Source organism: Trichosurus vulpecula, chromosome 9 (assembly GCF_011100635.1).
Source record: "Trichosurus vulpecula isolate mTriVul1 chromosome 9, mTriVul1.pri, whole genome shotgun sequence".
Lineage (NCBI taxonomy): Eukaryota > Metazoa > Chordata > Mammalia > Diprotodontia > Phalangeridae > Trichosurus > Trichosurus vulpecula.
In genome coordinates, this window is record NC_050581.1 from 191358393 (window position 1) to 191375693 (window position 17301).

At 43.2% G+C, this 17301-nt stretch overlaps 1 protein-coding gene across 11 annotated transcripts in view; it reads left to right on the plus strand.

The window, feature by feature from the left end:
* LRRFIP2 (LRR binding FLII interacting protein 2) overlaps window positions 1-17301 on the plus strand; it is a 113114-nt gene that overhangs the window by 45029 nt on the left and 50784 nt on the right. For 7 of the 11 annotated variants that reach the window (XM_036738552.1, XM_036738557.1, XM_036738555.1 and 4 more), the window contains exons 3-4: window positions 15088-15174; window positions 15880-15930. In XM_036738552.1, coding sequence (XP_036594447.1) covers window positions 15088-15174; window positions 15880-15930 — 138 coding nt within the window. The remainder of the gene's footprint in view (window positions 1-15087; window positions 15175-15879; window positions 15931-17301) is intronic. The other 4 variants (XM_036738559.1, XM_036738561.1, XM_036738560.1 and 1 more) reach the window with 1 other exon arrangement.

Below are 17301 nucleotides of genomic sequence, written 5' to 3' on the forward strand. Positions count from 1 at the left end.
AATATAATAAAAATGACAATTTTACCTAAATTAATTTACTTATTCAGTGCCATACCAATTGAACTACCAAAAAATTATTTTACAGAGCTGGATAAAATAATAACAAAATTCACCTGGAAGAACAAGAGGTCTAGAATATCTAGGGTATTAATGAAAAGAAATGCTAGGGAAGGTGACCTAGCCATACCAGATATTAAACTGTATTATAAAGCAGTAGTCATCAAAACTACCTGGTACTAGTTAAGAAACAGAGTGGTGGATCAGTGGAATAGGTTAGGTACACAAGATGCAGTAGTCAACGACTACAACAATCTACTCTTTGATAAACTCAAAGAATCCAGCTTCTGGGTTAAGAATTCACTATTTCACAAAAACTGCTGGGAAAATTGGAAAATGGTATGGCAGAAACTGGGCATAGACCAATATCTTACATCGTATACCAAAATAAAGTCAAAATGGGTTCATGACTTAGGAATAAATGCTGATACTATAAGTAATTTGGGAGAGCAAGGAATAGTTTACCTGTCAGATTTATGGGAAAGGGAAGAATTTATGACCCAAGAAGAGATAGCAAGTGTTACAAAATGCAAAATGGATAATTTTGATTATGTTAAATTGAAAAGTTTTTGCATAAACAAAGCCAATGCAACCAAGATTAGGAGGGAAGCAGAAAATTGGGAGAAAATCTTTATAACCAGTGTCTCTGATAAAGTCCTCATATCCAAAATATACAGGGAACTGAGCCAAATTTATAGGAATACAAGTCATTCCCCAATTGAGAAATGGTCAAAGGATACGAACAGGCAGTTCTCAGAGGAAGAGAGTCATATGAAAAAAAATGCTCTAGATTAGTATTGATCAGAGAAATGCAAATCAAAACAACTCTTAGGTACCACATCTCTCTGGTCAGATTGGCTAACATGACAAAAGAGGAAAATGATAAATGCTGGAGAGGATGTGGGAAAATTGGAATACTGTTACATTGTTGGTGGAGTTGTGAACTGATCCAGCCATTCTGGAGAGCAATTTGAAACTATGCCCAAAGGGCTATAAAAATGTGCATACCCTGCAATACCACTTCTAAGGGCTATATCCCAAAGAGAGCATATAAGTGGGAAAGGGACCTGTATGTACAAAGATATTTATGTGTTGCAAAGAATTAGAAACCAAGGGGATGTCCATCAATTGGGGAATGGCTGAACAAATTGTGGTATATGAATGTAATGGAATACTATTGTACTATAAGAAATGGGGAAGATACGGACTTCATAATAACCTGGAATGATCTATATGAACTGATGCTGAGTGAGGGGAGCAGAACCAGGAGATCATTATACATGATTACAGACACATGGTCTCTGTGAGGACTAACTCTGATAGACTTGGCTCCTCTCATAAGTGCAAGCTTCAAAGACAGCTCCAAGAGACTCACGATGGAGAAGGTTACGCATGTCCAGAGAAAGAACTAAGGAGTCTGAATGCAGATGGAGGCGAGCCTTTTGCTCTCTCTTTTTTTTCCTCCTTTTTGGGCTTCATTTCTCCTTTCTCATGATTCATTCCATTGGTTATAATTCTTTACAACTGGATTATTATGTAAATAAGTTCAGTGTGAAGGTATATGTAGACCTACATTGGATTAATGCCATCTTGGGGGGCAGGGGGGAGGAGAGGGAGGAGGAGAAAATTTGGAATCCAAAAACTTGTGGAACTGAGTGTTGTAAACTAAAAATAAAAAATAAATTTATTTAAAAAAAAAGCCAAACAGAGAGGTTCTCACTTCATTCCAGGAAGCCATTGGAGTTTATCGAATGGGGGTTGACCCAGTTGGATCTGTGCTTTAGGAAGATCACTGGCAGCTGAGTCTGACTGGGGCAGTGAGAGACAGTAGGGGCCCTCCTTGGGAAGTTGTTGGCAGCAGCCCTGCTGGGAGATGATGAGAGCCTCACTTCATGTGGTAGTTTTCTGAGGTTGGAAGGGCACTGCCCTTGACCATTGTTCCCTAGCTTCCCTGCCCCTATGCCCACTGTAGCCTTCCTGCTGCTTCTGACATGCCTCTTCCCCATAGCAGGCCTCTTTGAAGGTGCCCCATTCCTTGGAAATTTGCTTGACCTGGGACCACACTGTGATTCATTCTGTTTCTTTGTACCTAATGTTTCTGACCATTTTCCCCATAGTCCAGTGGGCCAACTCCACCTTCCCAAACTGGCATATCCCTTCTGCCCCAGGAGGCTCCAAGGCCTCACTGGCTGGAGGGTGGCAGGTGGGGGTGGGGAGCCGCTCACAAGCCTCTACACTGTTCACTGGGTGTAGTTCTTGTCTGCATCTTTCAGAGAGGGCTCGCTGAAGACTTTCTCTGCTTCCTTTCCTGTCTTGGGGATGCCAGTGTAGCCTTTGGGGGCTGTGCCCCTCTTTGTGGTCTCTCGTTCTCGCTACCCAAGCAGCTTCCTTTCTCTTCCTGGCATCCAGGTTCTCTGTGAGGCCCTTGATGCTCCTCCCTCTCATTTTGGTCACACGTTGCAGAGCGTCTTAGACATCTTTCAGTTTTCTGTTGATTCCATTGTAGTCTTGAGTCTCTTGAGCTTCTCCTTGATTTGCATCCGTATGTTACTCCTGGAAGAACATTAGTTTGAAAGTGATCAGCATGGCAAAAACCTGTTTGGGATGCATCAAGGAAACCTTTGTGCAGTTTCCCAAACTCAGTGCAGCCTGACCACTGTCTCTTAATCCCTCCTCACTACTGGTTAGTTTATTTATCTGTGGTGCCTGTCATTCATGTACGTATGCATGCATATATATTATCTACAAAAGCGCATATATAGACCCTAGTGCCATCTTTTCTGTCTTGTCTATTACTTCCTATCCTGTGCTCTGTGATCCAGCCATGATTCATGGGATTCATCTTGGACATTGCAGTCTCATAATTCACTTTCCTTAGGTCAGTCCTTTGTTCAGTAGCCTTTGATAGTTTTCTGCTGTGTCAAAGTATAATTTCCATATCTTGACATTTTGCTCCAGAGTCTGAGTACTAACCTACTTTTCCAGTCTTTTCTCCTATGGTAGGAATATAGGGTAGTGGGTTCAGTGCTTGGAGGACCTTTAGGGCCAACTGGACCAAACCACCCACTTGTCAGATGTGAAAATCGAGACCTGGAGAGGATGAACAACTTGTCTAAGGAGCCAGCCGTCAGACTGACTGTCAGAGATTGGCCTGGAGTCCAGCTTCCCTGCTGCTGCTCCTTGGGTAGTGGGCATTCCAGCCAAATTGAAGCTCCCTCCAGGCGGCTCTTTTCTGCCCTTTCCTTTAGCCTTGCCATGGCTTACTGTGTTGGCTCTACCTAAAACCAATTTCTCAGCTTCATCTTCAGGCTTCAGAATCCCTAGATATTGCCAACCATTGTTTAATTCTTTGTTCTGGAATTTTCCCAGGAGTCAAAGTCTGGCTTCTTGGCCTGTGATTGGCTGGCTTCTCTTCCCTTTATAATATTAGCACCTGCCTCACCAGATTGTACTTTTAAGATCTGGAAAGCATATACTAATGCCCCCTAGAATCTCACTGCTAACCAGTGCAGTCACACCACGGTCAACTCCGTGGCTTTGGATGTTTGGGGAGGTGATATGCTGGGGATCCTCTGTTATTCTTCCCTGAGATGTTTTCAGATAAGCTCGTGCCAGTCTTGGCTGCAGACCATTTGCTAACTGGAGGCAGTTTGTAGCTTTTGGTCATTGATTGGGGGATGAGAATCAGGAGGCAAGGATGGCAACAAGACTGTAAACCTACCCAGGAAGATGGGAGAGTTCTTGACAGTAATGAGGAAGTTTGGAAAGAGGCAGATTTGGAAAAGTAATGAGTTCCTCCAAAACTGGGAGGCAGCTATTTTGTATTGGTTAAACTTGTGTAAGAAATAGTCGTGTATTTGTGTCTTTGTTCATTTCCCATGTTTTGGAGTTGGCGGTTTGTTTGCAACAGGCTAGGTCACTGCTACTGTAAACACAGGTAGTGTCTTTGTCCTGTTTTCTGATGTATTTGCTTTGACCTTTGCTCTTAACTGTTTTCGTGGGCAGTACCCAGCTATTACGTAATGACAACTGTGTCTGGGATCAGTAGTTTTTCTTTTGTTAAGAAATAATCAGTTAACTTTTTAGGATTGTATTTGGTACCTGCCCTCTGTTCTTGAAGAAAGTTTTCATGATGCGCAGGCCCAAAGCTGCTGAATAGTCGTTTGGGCCTTGGTCCCTGTAACTTCTTAATCAGAAATGTTCTTGATGCTGGTTTTCAACATTTTGTTGACGGCCCTCGTCATGCTCCCTTCATGGTGCCATCTCACCTTGTCAAGGTGTTTTATGCACTTGGTTTGCTGGATCTTCTAGAGTTTTTTGTAAGATATCTCCCCCTTCACTCTAGAGTACAAGGGCATTGTACCTCAGAAGCTGCGACCATATAGGAGGAGGCAGTTAGTTGGCTCTCTCTGAGCATTCCCCAGTGAGCAATAAACACCATTCTTTGTATCTCTTGGAGATATGTGTGTTGGGGGGGTGGGGGGAGAGGTATTTTTCTGTTAGCTGTATTACCTTAGTACTCTTCATTTTGTTAATTGATTGATAAGGTATTTATTTTGAGTGCTGTCATCTGACACTCATGACCACCCTCTCTTCCTGCAGCACTCTCTCTTCTCTGTGTTTGGTGTAACAGCCCGCTCTTAGCTCTCCTGCCTTAACTCTCAGGCTGCCTTGCTGGTCTGTCGTCTGTATCACAGCTCCAAACTGGGAGTGCCCCCGAGGCTCTGTCTTTTCTTAGTGAGCTCCTCAGCTCATATGTGTTTAATTATCTTCTCTCTGCTGAGGAGTCCCAGGTTTATATGCCCAGTCCTCTCTTTTCTCTGTATCATCAACTGCCTATTGGATATCTTCAGCTAGATACTTATGGGCTTCTCAAACCCAAAACGCCCGAAGAAGAACTCATTATTTCTCCCTCCAAATCTGCCTCTTTTCCAAACTTTCTCATTATTGTCAAGAACTCTCCCATCTTCCCCAGCAGTTTAACAATCCTGTTGTGATCCTTGCCTCCTGATGCTCATCCCCCAGTCAAATGACCAATGTGGTCATTGCTTCCTCTGCAACATCTCTCACATCTGTCCCCCTTTCTCCTTCTGTACACTCCCCTTCCTAGTTGAGACCCTTGAGCCTACTGCCTACACTGGTAGAATGGCCTCCTGACCATCTTTGGCTTTGTACCTCTAACTTCTAGAATGATGCCTGGCACTTCTTAGGTGCTTGATAAATGCTTGTTGGTTATGTAGGGATTATTCAACAGGAAGGTGATTTAGTGCATAGCTGAAAGACCTTGAATCAAATCTTGTATTTGAATTTGAATTTTCTTTTTTTATTTAGTATTTTATTTTTCCCCAGTTACATGTAAAAATAATTTTTAAAACTTTGAGTTCCAAATTCTCCCCCTTCCTTCCATCCCTCCTGTCCCCCGTTGAGAAGGCAAGCAGATTGATAGAAGTTATGCATGGGTAGTCATGCAAAACATGTCCATGATAGTCATGTTGTGAAAGAAAACTTAGACAAGAAAAAAAAACCTCAAGAAAAACAGAGTAAAAAAAAGTGTGCTTCAGTCTGTATTCAGACACCACCAGTTCTTTCTCTGGGGATGGATAGTATTTTTCACCATAAGTCCCTCAGAGTTGTCGTAGATCATTGTATTGCTGAGAACAGCCAAGTCATTCCCAGCTGATCATCTCACAGTATTGCTGTTAGTTTGTCCACAGTACAGTTCACTTTGCTTCAGCCCATACAAGTCTTCCCAGGTTTTTCTGAGAGCATCCTGCTCATCATTTCTCATAGTACAATATAGTATTCCATCATAATCACGTACTACGACTTGCTCAGCCCTTCTCCATTTGATGGACATCCCCTCAATTTCTAATTCTTTACCCCCAGAAAACAGCTGCTATAAATATTTTTGCACAGATAGGTCCTTTTGCTTTCTGTTTTCTTCTCTCTTCTGGGATACAGACCTAGTAGTGGTATTGCCAGGTCAGAGGGTTTGCATGGTTTTATAGCCCTTCGGGCATAGCTCCAGATTGCTTCACAGAATGGTTGAATCTGTTCACAACTCCCACAGTGGGTAAAATCTCATTTTTTTTCTACATTCCATCTGATATTTGTTGTTTACCTTTTCTGTCGTATTAGCCAGTCTAATAGGTATGAGGTAGTACCTCAGAGTATTTGTCTGACCCTAGGGAAGTTACTCAAGCTCAGCACCTTGGGCAGTTCCTAAGGTTTTATCTACCAAGTCATGGTCTTAGAGTTTCCCAAATGAAATCATAGTTCTTTGTGTATTCATTTATTAAACTCCAACTTTATTGCATCTAAAAAGGATTGAGTAAATATTTATATTTCCCTTTTTGGGTTGACTTTACAATTTTGCATTTCCCCAGTTCCATCTCCTTGTCAATTGTTAGATTGAGTATGAACCTCAATATGGAATATCTTTGAACAAATTTAGAACTGAGTGTTGGAAGGGACTATAGAAATTAATCAACTGGTCTGATCCTCATTTTATTAAAAAAACAATGTTTCACCAGTTCTAATGGATGAATGGAACCTTACTTCTTAAGCTCTTACTGCGTGCAAAGCACTATACCAAGGCTTGGGAGACATCCTTAGAAAAAGCATAGTTCCTGTTCCCAAAGAGAAGAGACAACACCCAGAAGTTTCGGCTGCAAGCCTGACAACAAGGCCTGGGGCCCCTGGAGTGCAGGGGCAAAGCTAATGCGTCTTTTATATGTCACTTTCACTGCTCAAACCATGTCCATTTCTGATATCGAGTCTTCTAACAATGTTCAGGACTTTGGCAGTAAGAGTACTTTATTTCCTGGGTCTTTGGTAGCTGTGGCTCCTTTTAAAAAAAGAAAGTTTTAAGTGTGATTCTAAAAAAATTCAGAGAGTGTCACTAATATTATTCAATGTTGTTTTAGATCATTTAAAATAACTAGATAGTATAAAATGCCTGAGAGTATGGCTGCTAAAACGGGCACAGGAACTACATGAACACAAACATAAACCACTTTTTATTTAAATAGTTGGAATAAGATTTATTGTTCGTGGGTAGGTAAAACCAATATAATAAAAAATGACAATTCTGTCTAACCAACGTATTTATTCAAGTCCATCCCAATTAAATTACTAAAAAATTATTTTATTGAGTTAGGAAAAATAATAACAGAATTCATTGTATATACACAAATGTTTATGGAGATCTTTGTATATGTGTATATAGCCAAGTTTAATTGTAGCCTTCTGTGGTAGTGGTGGGGGGGAGTGGGGGGATAAAATAAAAAGTACACAGAAGAGAACAAAAGAAAACCTAGAAAGAAGCAGAGAAAAGCTGGGCAGCTTTGAAAACAATGTGTAGTGTTTATTATATAGGCTTTTCTTGAAATGGAAATTTATTATTTTATATTGAATCCTCTCTTATATGCTGTTGTGTACATGGAAATGTTCTTTTTTTTTTCTCTTCTCATTTTGTATTTAAGCTTAAAATGAATAAAAAATGTATACAGAAAAAAAAATCCAGTGAGGGTTTTCATTAAGAAAGGGAAATATGCATTTTTTTAACTAATAGAAGTTGAGAGAAAATAGAGTAATGCCCCATTTTTATTTTGCGTGTATGTGTTTTCAGTTTAGAAACCATGACAACACAGTAAATATTGTGGCTTTGATGTCATGTCGTCTTTGTTTTTGAGCTGTGCTCTGCGTTTGCGGGTCCAAGGTGACTCAGCTTTGGCTGCTCCTGTGAGTCATTTTCCATGATGTGCACAGTTATTGCCTAGAACATAGCCAGTTCAGATTTCTAATTTATTGGAACCAATATATCACCTGGGTGATGGTAACTAGAACATCATTTGTGGTCTCTGGTCGAGGTTTCATGGAATTGATGTTAGAAACACTTTTTTTTTCCACAAATTTTATTAGCTTATTTACTTCCAGTCCTCTGCTTTGTGTGCCTTCCCCACCCCTCCACTCCCATCCCTCTTCCATGACCTGGACAGCTTGCTGTTTCTGGATTGTGACCTGTCTTTCCACCCTCCTGAATCTCAATCTGGAAAGATAATTACTAAGTACCCTTTAGGTGCTGGGCACAAAGGATAGAGAAGAAAAGCATGCAGGCCTGGCCATCACGGAGATTATTGTCACACAGAGAAGAAAAATGTACACACCTCTGCAAAGAAGGTCTAATGAAAAAAAGAATAATAGAAGTAAACATAGGGCACTGTGGATGCTCAGAGGAGGGAAAGAAAACCTCATAGAAGAGTTACTGTTTGAGTTGGGTCTTGAAGGATGGGCAGTGCCTGTAGGACCGGCAGAGGAAGGGCATTCCAGAGGCAGGGACTAGTGAGCAAAGCATGGAAATTAGGTAGAGGACCAGACCAATTCAGGAAGGCTGAAGCCACGACTTCATGAAAGGAGACCAGGGAAAGAGGAGGCTGAGGAGGTACATTAAGTTGAAAAAGTCTGAGGCTGTGGTCCTAATCCATCCTCTTTGCTGTGACTTGGGAAAATCATTTTGCCATTTTTTTTGCAGCCTCAGTCCTCCCATTTGTAAAATGAGAGCATTAACTTGATTGTCCCTATGGTCCCTTTCAACTCTGAAAACCCTACAGTTAAATTAAATGCCATAACAATTAAATTAAATGTTAGTAAAAGACTCAGGTAGGTGGCATAGTGGATAGCATGCTGGGCCTGGAAGCAGGAAGACTCATCTTTGTGAGTTCAAATCTGGTCTCAGACACTCACTAGCCATATAACCTTGGCAAATCACTTCACCCTGTTTGCCTCAGTTTCCTCATCTGTAAAATGAGTTGGAGAAGGAAAAGGCAAATCATTCTAGCATATTTGCCAAGAAAACCCCAAATAGGATCACGAAGAGTCGGGCATGACTGAAGCGACCGAACAGCCACCACAAAAGACTCAAATCTGTGTTATCCTTAAATGGGTTAATCCTTCCAGTGATAGAGACTGAAATTAATCCATGCCTACCCAGCCTGTGCAGCTCTTGTTCCAATCTTCCCTAAGTTCACCCCAGGGACTCTCCTCATTTTTTGCCAGAGCCAGGTTGCCAGGGCAACCGTGGAGCTGTCTGCCTCTTGTATCTTTCCATTTTCATGTGGCTAGCCCATCTTTTTTTTTTTTTAATCAAACATTAATCTGATGCGGCAGAATGTCAGCTCATCGGTATAGAACTATAAGCCACCTTAGAGATCACGAACTCCCTGAGGGAAGGGATTATTTCATTTTTTTCTGTCTGTATTCCCATCACCTAGCACAGTGCTGGGAATGCTGCAGACACTTAATTAGAGCTTTTTGATGCTATTCTTTGAAGCTCCATGTTGGTCATCAGATTGCCTGTGCTCCCACCCATTGCCCTGGGTGTAATCAGATTTCTGTTTTCCAGAGACCATTGTATTCTACATCTCCTAGCCATTCAATAATGTTAGAATGTTGGTATTAAAAAAGTGAGGCTTTGTTTTTGGGAAGAGTTTGGAATCTTTAAGTGGCTTTGCAGTTTCCTGAAGGCATCCCAGACCACTCATCTTCTGTTTGTGCAATTCGGGGCCAGTCTCTTCCATTTGTCCTGTCTGTCCCAGCTGTACATAATGATGGACAACCTCAGTCCACCCATTGGCATGTTGTAATCTGGGCAAGACATGCTTTATTCACTTGGTCTTTCCTGTGTGGGTCAGGCCAGACCCGTGAGTGGTGAAGGATCTCTTCCAGGAGAGTCACTTAGTCAACAAGCATTTAGAGTAAGTCCTTAGCATGTGTCAGGAGCTCTGCTAAGTGCTAGGGATACAGAGGAAAAAAAAGACTCTCAAGGAATCCCTCTATGATTGGTTCTGTTCCATCATGGTGGGAGACCCCTTTGGTGAACTCAAGTCTGCCAGTTTTATTCCTCACCCGATGTTTATGGTTCTCTCTTGTATCTGTTGAGGAATCCTGAATGTTTTTGATATATAGATGGGCTATACCTTGTTGGAAGTGAGCCTGTCAGATGGCCTCATCCCCAGCTGCTAACAAGGCTGGTGAACTCTTGTACCAGCTGCGTCCCCCATTTGAGTGTGTGATGGTAGAGTAGTGGGTGCTGCAGAAGGCCGCCTCTTCCCTCTTGATATCCACATTGAGGGGGGCCTTTAATGCTGGCATCCATGATTCTCACAGATCTTGTCTAGTTGGGAAGTCAGCATGTTGATCATGTGTTTCTGTTGGTTTCTTGGCCGTGTCTTTTTTTTCTATATTGGTCAGCCAGCCCTTTGATGTCTTCTCCTCCCTCACCTTCTGAGGCTGCCCTCGCAGGGGACGGCCTCCAGTAGGGTTCTTTTCTCTGTTCTCTGGGTCTAGGCCAGTAAAGCTGCTTTCCCCATCTTTGGTCTTTTTAGATCCACACCTCTGAGACTGATGTCAGCGTCTTAGGGTGGGGGTGCTATTGTCCTTGAGGCTGAATGTTTTGTTCTAAAACTCTTTGCTGATCATTTTCATTTTGCTTCTATTCATTGTCCCATTTTTATCCTTATAGCTCAAGTGAATTGTAAACTCAGAAAGATGCGTAGAAAGGGCCCTTCATAGTCACAGGCCCAGAGAGGCAAAGGTGCCCCATGTTATATGCCAGCTGAGACTCGAACTCTGATCCCCTGCTTTCCAGTGCCTTTGATTGGCCTGATACTGCCATCAAAGAGCATTAATACTTATTTTGTATATTTGGGGGTAGGCATTATTTGTTGATTACATTGTTAGCATTTATAGATAAGGTGCTGTGTGTGAAAGCAATGGGATAGAAAGTTGAGAGATGGCAGCCTGATTCTTAATGGAGAGAGGTGGTGTGGGGTGGGAAAAAATGCAGAATGGACAAGTCTCTTGTGATTGAGGCAGGGTAGAATGAGAGACAGAAGAGATGTTCAGACTCCAAAGCACACTGAAAACATTTGAGGAAGAAGAGCGCTCAATTTCAGCTGGGCCGTGGAGCCAGAGAGGAATCTCTTTATGGAGGAGCTAGATGAGCTGGGCCTTGAAATGAGATCACTATTTCCAGACCTGAGGAATACTTGGCTTGATCAAGTGGGTGATGGCAAGGCAAAGTTCCTCTGACAGCAAGAGCCCAGTTTGGCTGAAAAGTGGAAGGTGTGAAGGGGAGGGGTGTGAGATAAGGCTGGAGAAGTATGGTGGTCTGGGGCCTTTGGTGCAGGACTAAGGAGGGTCTGATATTTATTGGGATAGCTTAAAGGAATGTACTCAAAAGGGCTTTTGAACCCTTTTTTGTGATCCCTTGAGCAGTTTGGTGAAGCCTGTAGACTCCTTCTCAGAATCATATTTTTAATTAAATAAACAGGATTACACAAGAAATCTATTACAAGGAAATACAATTATAAAAATATTTGAAAAAATGTTCATATACACATTACCATGTTAAACCCCAGTGTATAGAACATTCGATAAGGGGAATGAAAAACGGGCCCTTATTCATTCAAGGGCTAGACTTGGTTCATACTCCATGAATGGGCAGAGGAGTTCCCAGTTGTGCTGTGGGACACATGTAAGAAACCTGACCGCGTCACAGAGCTTTAATCTGATGACAGTGAGCCTCATCTTATTTTGAAGCCATCTTCTTTTGTAACATACTTTTTTTCCAGAAAGCTTTCAATTGTACCAGTAGTCAGTCATTCTGTTTTGATTCAGACATTCAGGAATTGTTTGAAGTTGTATTACCTGTTTGCGATTGGACAGGTTGATTAGTTCAGATTCATAGATCAAGTATGTGGTCATCAGATTGTGAATGAGACCATCTTGGGAGGAGTGGCTGGCACTTGGACAGATTAGAGTTGCCCAATATCAATGATATGGGATTAAGAGGGGATTTGGGGGTGCAGACAGGGGAAAAAGTAACAATGTAAGGAACTAGGAAGCTGTGTAGGCCCAGTGGAAAAAGCTGTGGATCTGGAATCCACAGATTTGGGCCACTTCTGATTCTGTCACTTTCTACCTAGGTCACTTTGGGTCTGTTTAAGGTGAACTTTTGATTCTACCTTTATAACTTCTCTTGAATATGCCCCTCTTTCTTCTCTGATGCTGTCATTCCCCCCCCCCACCCCCACCCCATGCAAGCCCTCATCACCCCACACCTGGTCTATTCCAATAGCTGCTGGGGCAGGGTGCTGCCTGTCTCCATCCTCTCCCCACTATCAGCCACCAAAGTGATTTCCTAAGCCCAGGTCTGACCCTGGCATCCCCCCTACTCAGTAAAGTCCAGTGATTCCCTATCACTGCCAGGATCAAATCGAAGATCCTCCATTTTTGATATTCAAAGCCCTTCATGATCTAGCCCCCTGGCCCCTACATGGTCTGCTATCCATTGACACTGGCTTCTTTGCTCTTCCGTCTCCCAACTCTTACAGCATTTCCCCTGGCCATCCCCTGTGCCTACATGTGTTCCCTCCTCACCTCCACCTCCTAGTTTCCCTGGCTCCCTTTAGGTCCCAGCTAAAGTCTTATCTTCTAGGAGAAGCCTCTCCTCATGCCCCTTAATTCTCGTGCTTTCCATCTCTGATTATTTCCAGTCTGTCCTGTATATGTGCTTTTTAGATGTAGCTGTTTGCATGTTGCCTTCCTCATTAGGCTGTGAGCCCCTTGGAAGCAGGGACTATTTTTGCTCTCTTTGGGGTAACCCCAGCACTTAGCACAGTACCTGGCATACAGCTGGTGCTTGAGTGACTGACAGTTCATTTTTGATCTTTGGTTTTCTCTTCTGTAAAATGGAAGGGACTGGAGTAGATGGTCTTTCAAAGAGATTATTATCCTATAGATTAGAATACATCTTTGGCCCTGGAGTGTTCTGAGGTGGAGGAAACTGGACAGAGAATTAGAAACTGAGTGGAAAGAGGCTAACACAACCCATTCCTGTGATGGTCCCTCTAGTGGGACCCTGGGGAGGCCCTGCACCTTCCCTCCTCCAATCAGAACACACCATTCTCTGAATTTTTCCCCCTCACGTTGGCTGCCTCCTGTCAGTCCCCCTAGAGGAGAGTTGAGCTTGTGAGTACACGTGAGTGCCAGCAGCCCTTCCTGGGAGCTGAGACCTTTGAGAACATTGGGCAGGTCCCCAGATGGGACAGGATGCAACCTGCTTTCCTCCTTGTCATTTCTGGTTCGTATTCATGGTTCATCCACATTGATTGTGTAAGAGGTCTGTGCTGGCAGGCTGACTCAGTGAGCTGCCACCCCCACAGTGACACATGCTGAGACACAGGCAGCTGTGGGCATGACTGGAATTATTAAGCAGTCACCAACTCAGAATGGGCTCTCAAAGCTCTGGCTGCTCAGCTGGAACATCATGGAGCTTTTTCTTCCACTGAAGACACTGCTTAGAAATATTTTATTCATTTTAGTGGAAAAGTGTTGTTTGTCTTGTTACTTCCTAAAAAACACCTAAAACCCTTCCAGAAAATTCATTCCTTCCAAAAAGTGAGGTGAGCAGAAAGAATGGCAGCGTCCTTTCATTTTGGTGGGACAGCGCTAATGCGGCGCGTTCTGCGTGAGCAGCCTCATCGTCCCTCTCCTTAACCTTGTGGTTCCCATGATTGTGACCATCGGTCTTCGGGCTCTTCTTTTTTTCTGGCTTCATTACCTTCTTTAAGTCTTACTGTGTTCTTCCACATTCTTCATACCCATCTTTCCTTATGGCTCAGCAGCAATTGACTTGATTCATCTAGCTCTTTAAAGCTCCCTCCAACAGCTTTAGGACGTGGTGCTGTTCTTATCACCCCCTCTTTAGAGATGAGGAAAGGAGACTGAGGGAGGTGGAAAGACTTGCCCAGAGTCACACAGCTGTTTTGTACCTTTAGAAAGAAATCTGTTGATGGTCTTTCTGATACAGACAGCTGGTGGCTCAGGGAATGCAGTGTTGGGTCTGGAGTCAGGAAGCTGTGAGTTCAGATTTGACCTCAGACACTTACTAGCAAGTTCCTTAACCTGTGTCTGCCTCAGTTTCCTCATCTGTAAAGTAGGGAAGATAACAGCAGGTGTATGGGTCCGGTGCAGCCTTCTGCTGGGAACGAGGTGGACAGGGCTAGAGGGAGTGCTGGTGAGTGTGTTGGGCATTTGGGATTGGCCTTCTCTGCTCTTAATTCGTTGAATTTTTACCGTGTGGTAAAATGTTTAACTTGGTGGCCTATGCCATGGAGACTGCTTTATCGTGTATATTTCCTGTTTTGGAGAGATGTGAGAAGTCATGAGAATTGGATAAAATGCCTGGTCCTGTCTCTTGCTGGTTGTGTGACCAGAAAGGCCCAGCTTCCCACCTTTTGGAGCCTCCCAGGCTTCAGGGTGTTGAGAGGGATAGGCGGCAGATGTGTGAGGGGACCAAGACAAGAGTTGTAGAGGATGGGCAGACAGAGATGGCTTGTGATCGCTGTTGTTGGCAAGCATCCCCAAACTGAGGAGATCACACATCTCTTTGAGGCTTTGTGTAAGTGTATAGATGGGGTTATTGGACTGTGAGGAACAAACACTACAGTAGCAAAAAAGGGGTAAGGTAGATAACCAAAGGTAGAAGAGTCAATTTAAAGTGACTCATCTTACTGGTTTTCATTTGGAGTCTATTAAAAATCAGCCTGAGAAGGTTAGTTGCTTGAGGTTTTTTGGAGCTAATGACCAGACCTAGATCTAGTCTATTTCTTGCATGTTGGGCTAAAGGATGGCACTTACCCAGAGCTTGTTAATCAATGCCCTCAGCTGAAGGTGTCCAGGGGGAGATAACAACTAGCTTTTCATGGTCTCTGTTAACTAGTTTTTTTTATTGGAATTAGATAGAAATCTCTAAGAGGTCAGAAAACTCATCACTGCAATGGAGACACACAATCTGAATCAGCTGGTTTGGGGAAGGCAAAGGAAGACGTGTAGAGGAGCAGACATTCAGTGTAGGTAGCATTGAGCCATCTCTGTTGCTCCCTGCCATACCCACCCTGAATACTGACTTGACACCTCTCCCTATTTCAGTAACTCTGATAGCTCTCTTTCTGAATCTGCTTCCAGGCCGAGGCCAGGCTAGCAGCCAAGCGGGCTGCCCGGGCCGAAGCAAGAGACATCCGGATGAGGGAGCTGGAGCGGCAGCAGAAGGAGGTAAAAGGGGTAGGGGGTGGGAGGTGAGGGGATGTCCCCCAGGAAAGGAGAGCTCTCCCATGCCCTGTAACCAAAACCAACAAACCACCACCAGATAGAGGCCGGCAGATAGATGTGGGAGGACGTAGCCTGAGACAGAAGGGATGTTTTTGAAAGTCATTTATGTCATGAAATAAGTCAGAATATTCATCTTGAGGTGTATGGACATTGGGATGATCACTGGAATTCACCAGTCATTTTCCTCCTCTTCCAGTTGGCTCAGGCTCTGCAGATTCCCATATTCAGAAAGTTTTTGCTGCCACATACCAAAATGTTCTATGACAGGGAAAGTCCTGGCTATAATAGGAAAAGATTCCTTTTGATGTGGTGGTTGGTCTCTCAGTTGACAGCCCCTATATTGTCCCAGCTTCATCTAGCCCTGAGCTTTATGCCATGGAAGTCCTAGTACATCTGAGACAGATGGGATATTGCCCAGCAGTTACCCTTCAGCTTCTTAGCTGCCCTTTCAGACCAGTGGGGTGACTGCTTCTTTTGGGCCTGGCCAGCCCGTGACTATTTAACACTGAATTTGACCTGGATAGTCATCTTAGGTTCAGTAACCTGTCTTGTTACTGCTAAGATATAGATGGTGCTGTGAATGGAGTACTCATGGAGGATGCTCACTCCCTCCCACATTTTTGTGAAATAACATTTTTGCCTCCTTAGCACTCCCATCGTTCCTATGATCGAAAATGGGGCCAGATTCAGAAGTGGATGGTAGGCCCAGAAAGACTACTGTTGTGCATGGGATGCGCACTTACTGACAAAGTGGCATGAAGTGGCCATGTACTAATGGTTTGCAGTGTGCACCACTGTGTGAGAATGTTTGGGGTGTGTGGTGGGAGCCAAGTTTGTCTGGGGTGGGATAACCATTTTATTTTGTCCAGCAACCTCACGTTTATTTTGTGAACAGTCCTTCATAAGAAGGGCATGGGCCACTGTTTCTCCTAGGGTTCCTTTTATATGTGTGTGTGGTGATTTTTTTAGGTCTTGGTCTCTTAATGTATTTTTGGTCTTGAATTACTAGGTTGGCAGGATGTGTTTGCAGGATGGCCCAAACCATTCTTTCTTCTAAAAATGTCTTGGAGGATTTTGCTAATCTTGTCATTTTAGCTTGCTTAGCTTCATCTTTGTTCAAGGGCTCTGCCCATGCCCCCAGATTGGATGCCACAAGAGGAAGCCATGAGCTGGAGGGAGGCTTCCCAATGGCAGCTGAGAAATACCACTTCCTTTCTATTGAAATATATAATTGGCAAACTTTTTGACTGGCTCCTGCTCTTAGCATACAAGCTTCTCTTGCAATCAAGCTTAGTCTTTTCAGGCAATTAAAAAGTACAGTCAGGAGACTGATTAGGACTAGACTGTAATTCAGCGGAGTTATTTATAAGCTAAAACCTCCACTAAAACAAAAAGTATAGGAGTAATTTTTTAAAGAAAGCTCCACCAGGCTTCTGATCCGGTATAGACATTGAAAATCTACCCTCTGTTTAGATATTGCTGGAGGTGGAGCAGGGAAGGAGGCTACTTGGAATGCTGAGAAGAGTGGACTTGCCCTGGCCTGTGTTCTGACATTTTCTTATTTTCATTAATTTTAGAAAAGAGAGAGAAATTGTTTAGTGCCACATGTCCACACAAGTGACCGTGAATGGCTGTTGTGCAATATCACTTTGGGCTCATTGAAAGCTTTCAGGTTATTAGTGGGCAAATATTTGCTTCATTAACATGGCATTCTAGTTTCTGTGTATGAGAGAAAACAGTTTGGCTTTTAAAAATTTTTATATCTAGCATTCACCAGTTCCTTTGAATTTTAATAATGTTCCAGATCTTTTCTGATTTGATAAAGTTTTAGAGGCAAATTTATGAAGAACAGAATGAGAGCCAGTGTGATGTTTTCCTTAGAGTCAGGAAGGCCTAAATGTAATACTTCATAGGCTTTATGACCATGGTCAGTCCTTCTTAGTATCCCAGTGCCCCAGGCAGCTCTGTAAGAGTCTGAATTACAGGCATGTTGCTGATCTGCATTAGTGGATGGAGTTTTCACACTGGGAATTCTCCACACTGATGCCCTCATAGCTCCAGCCTCTTTCC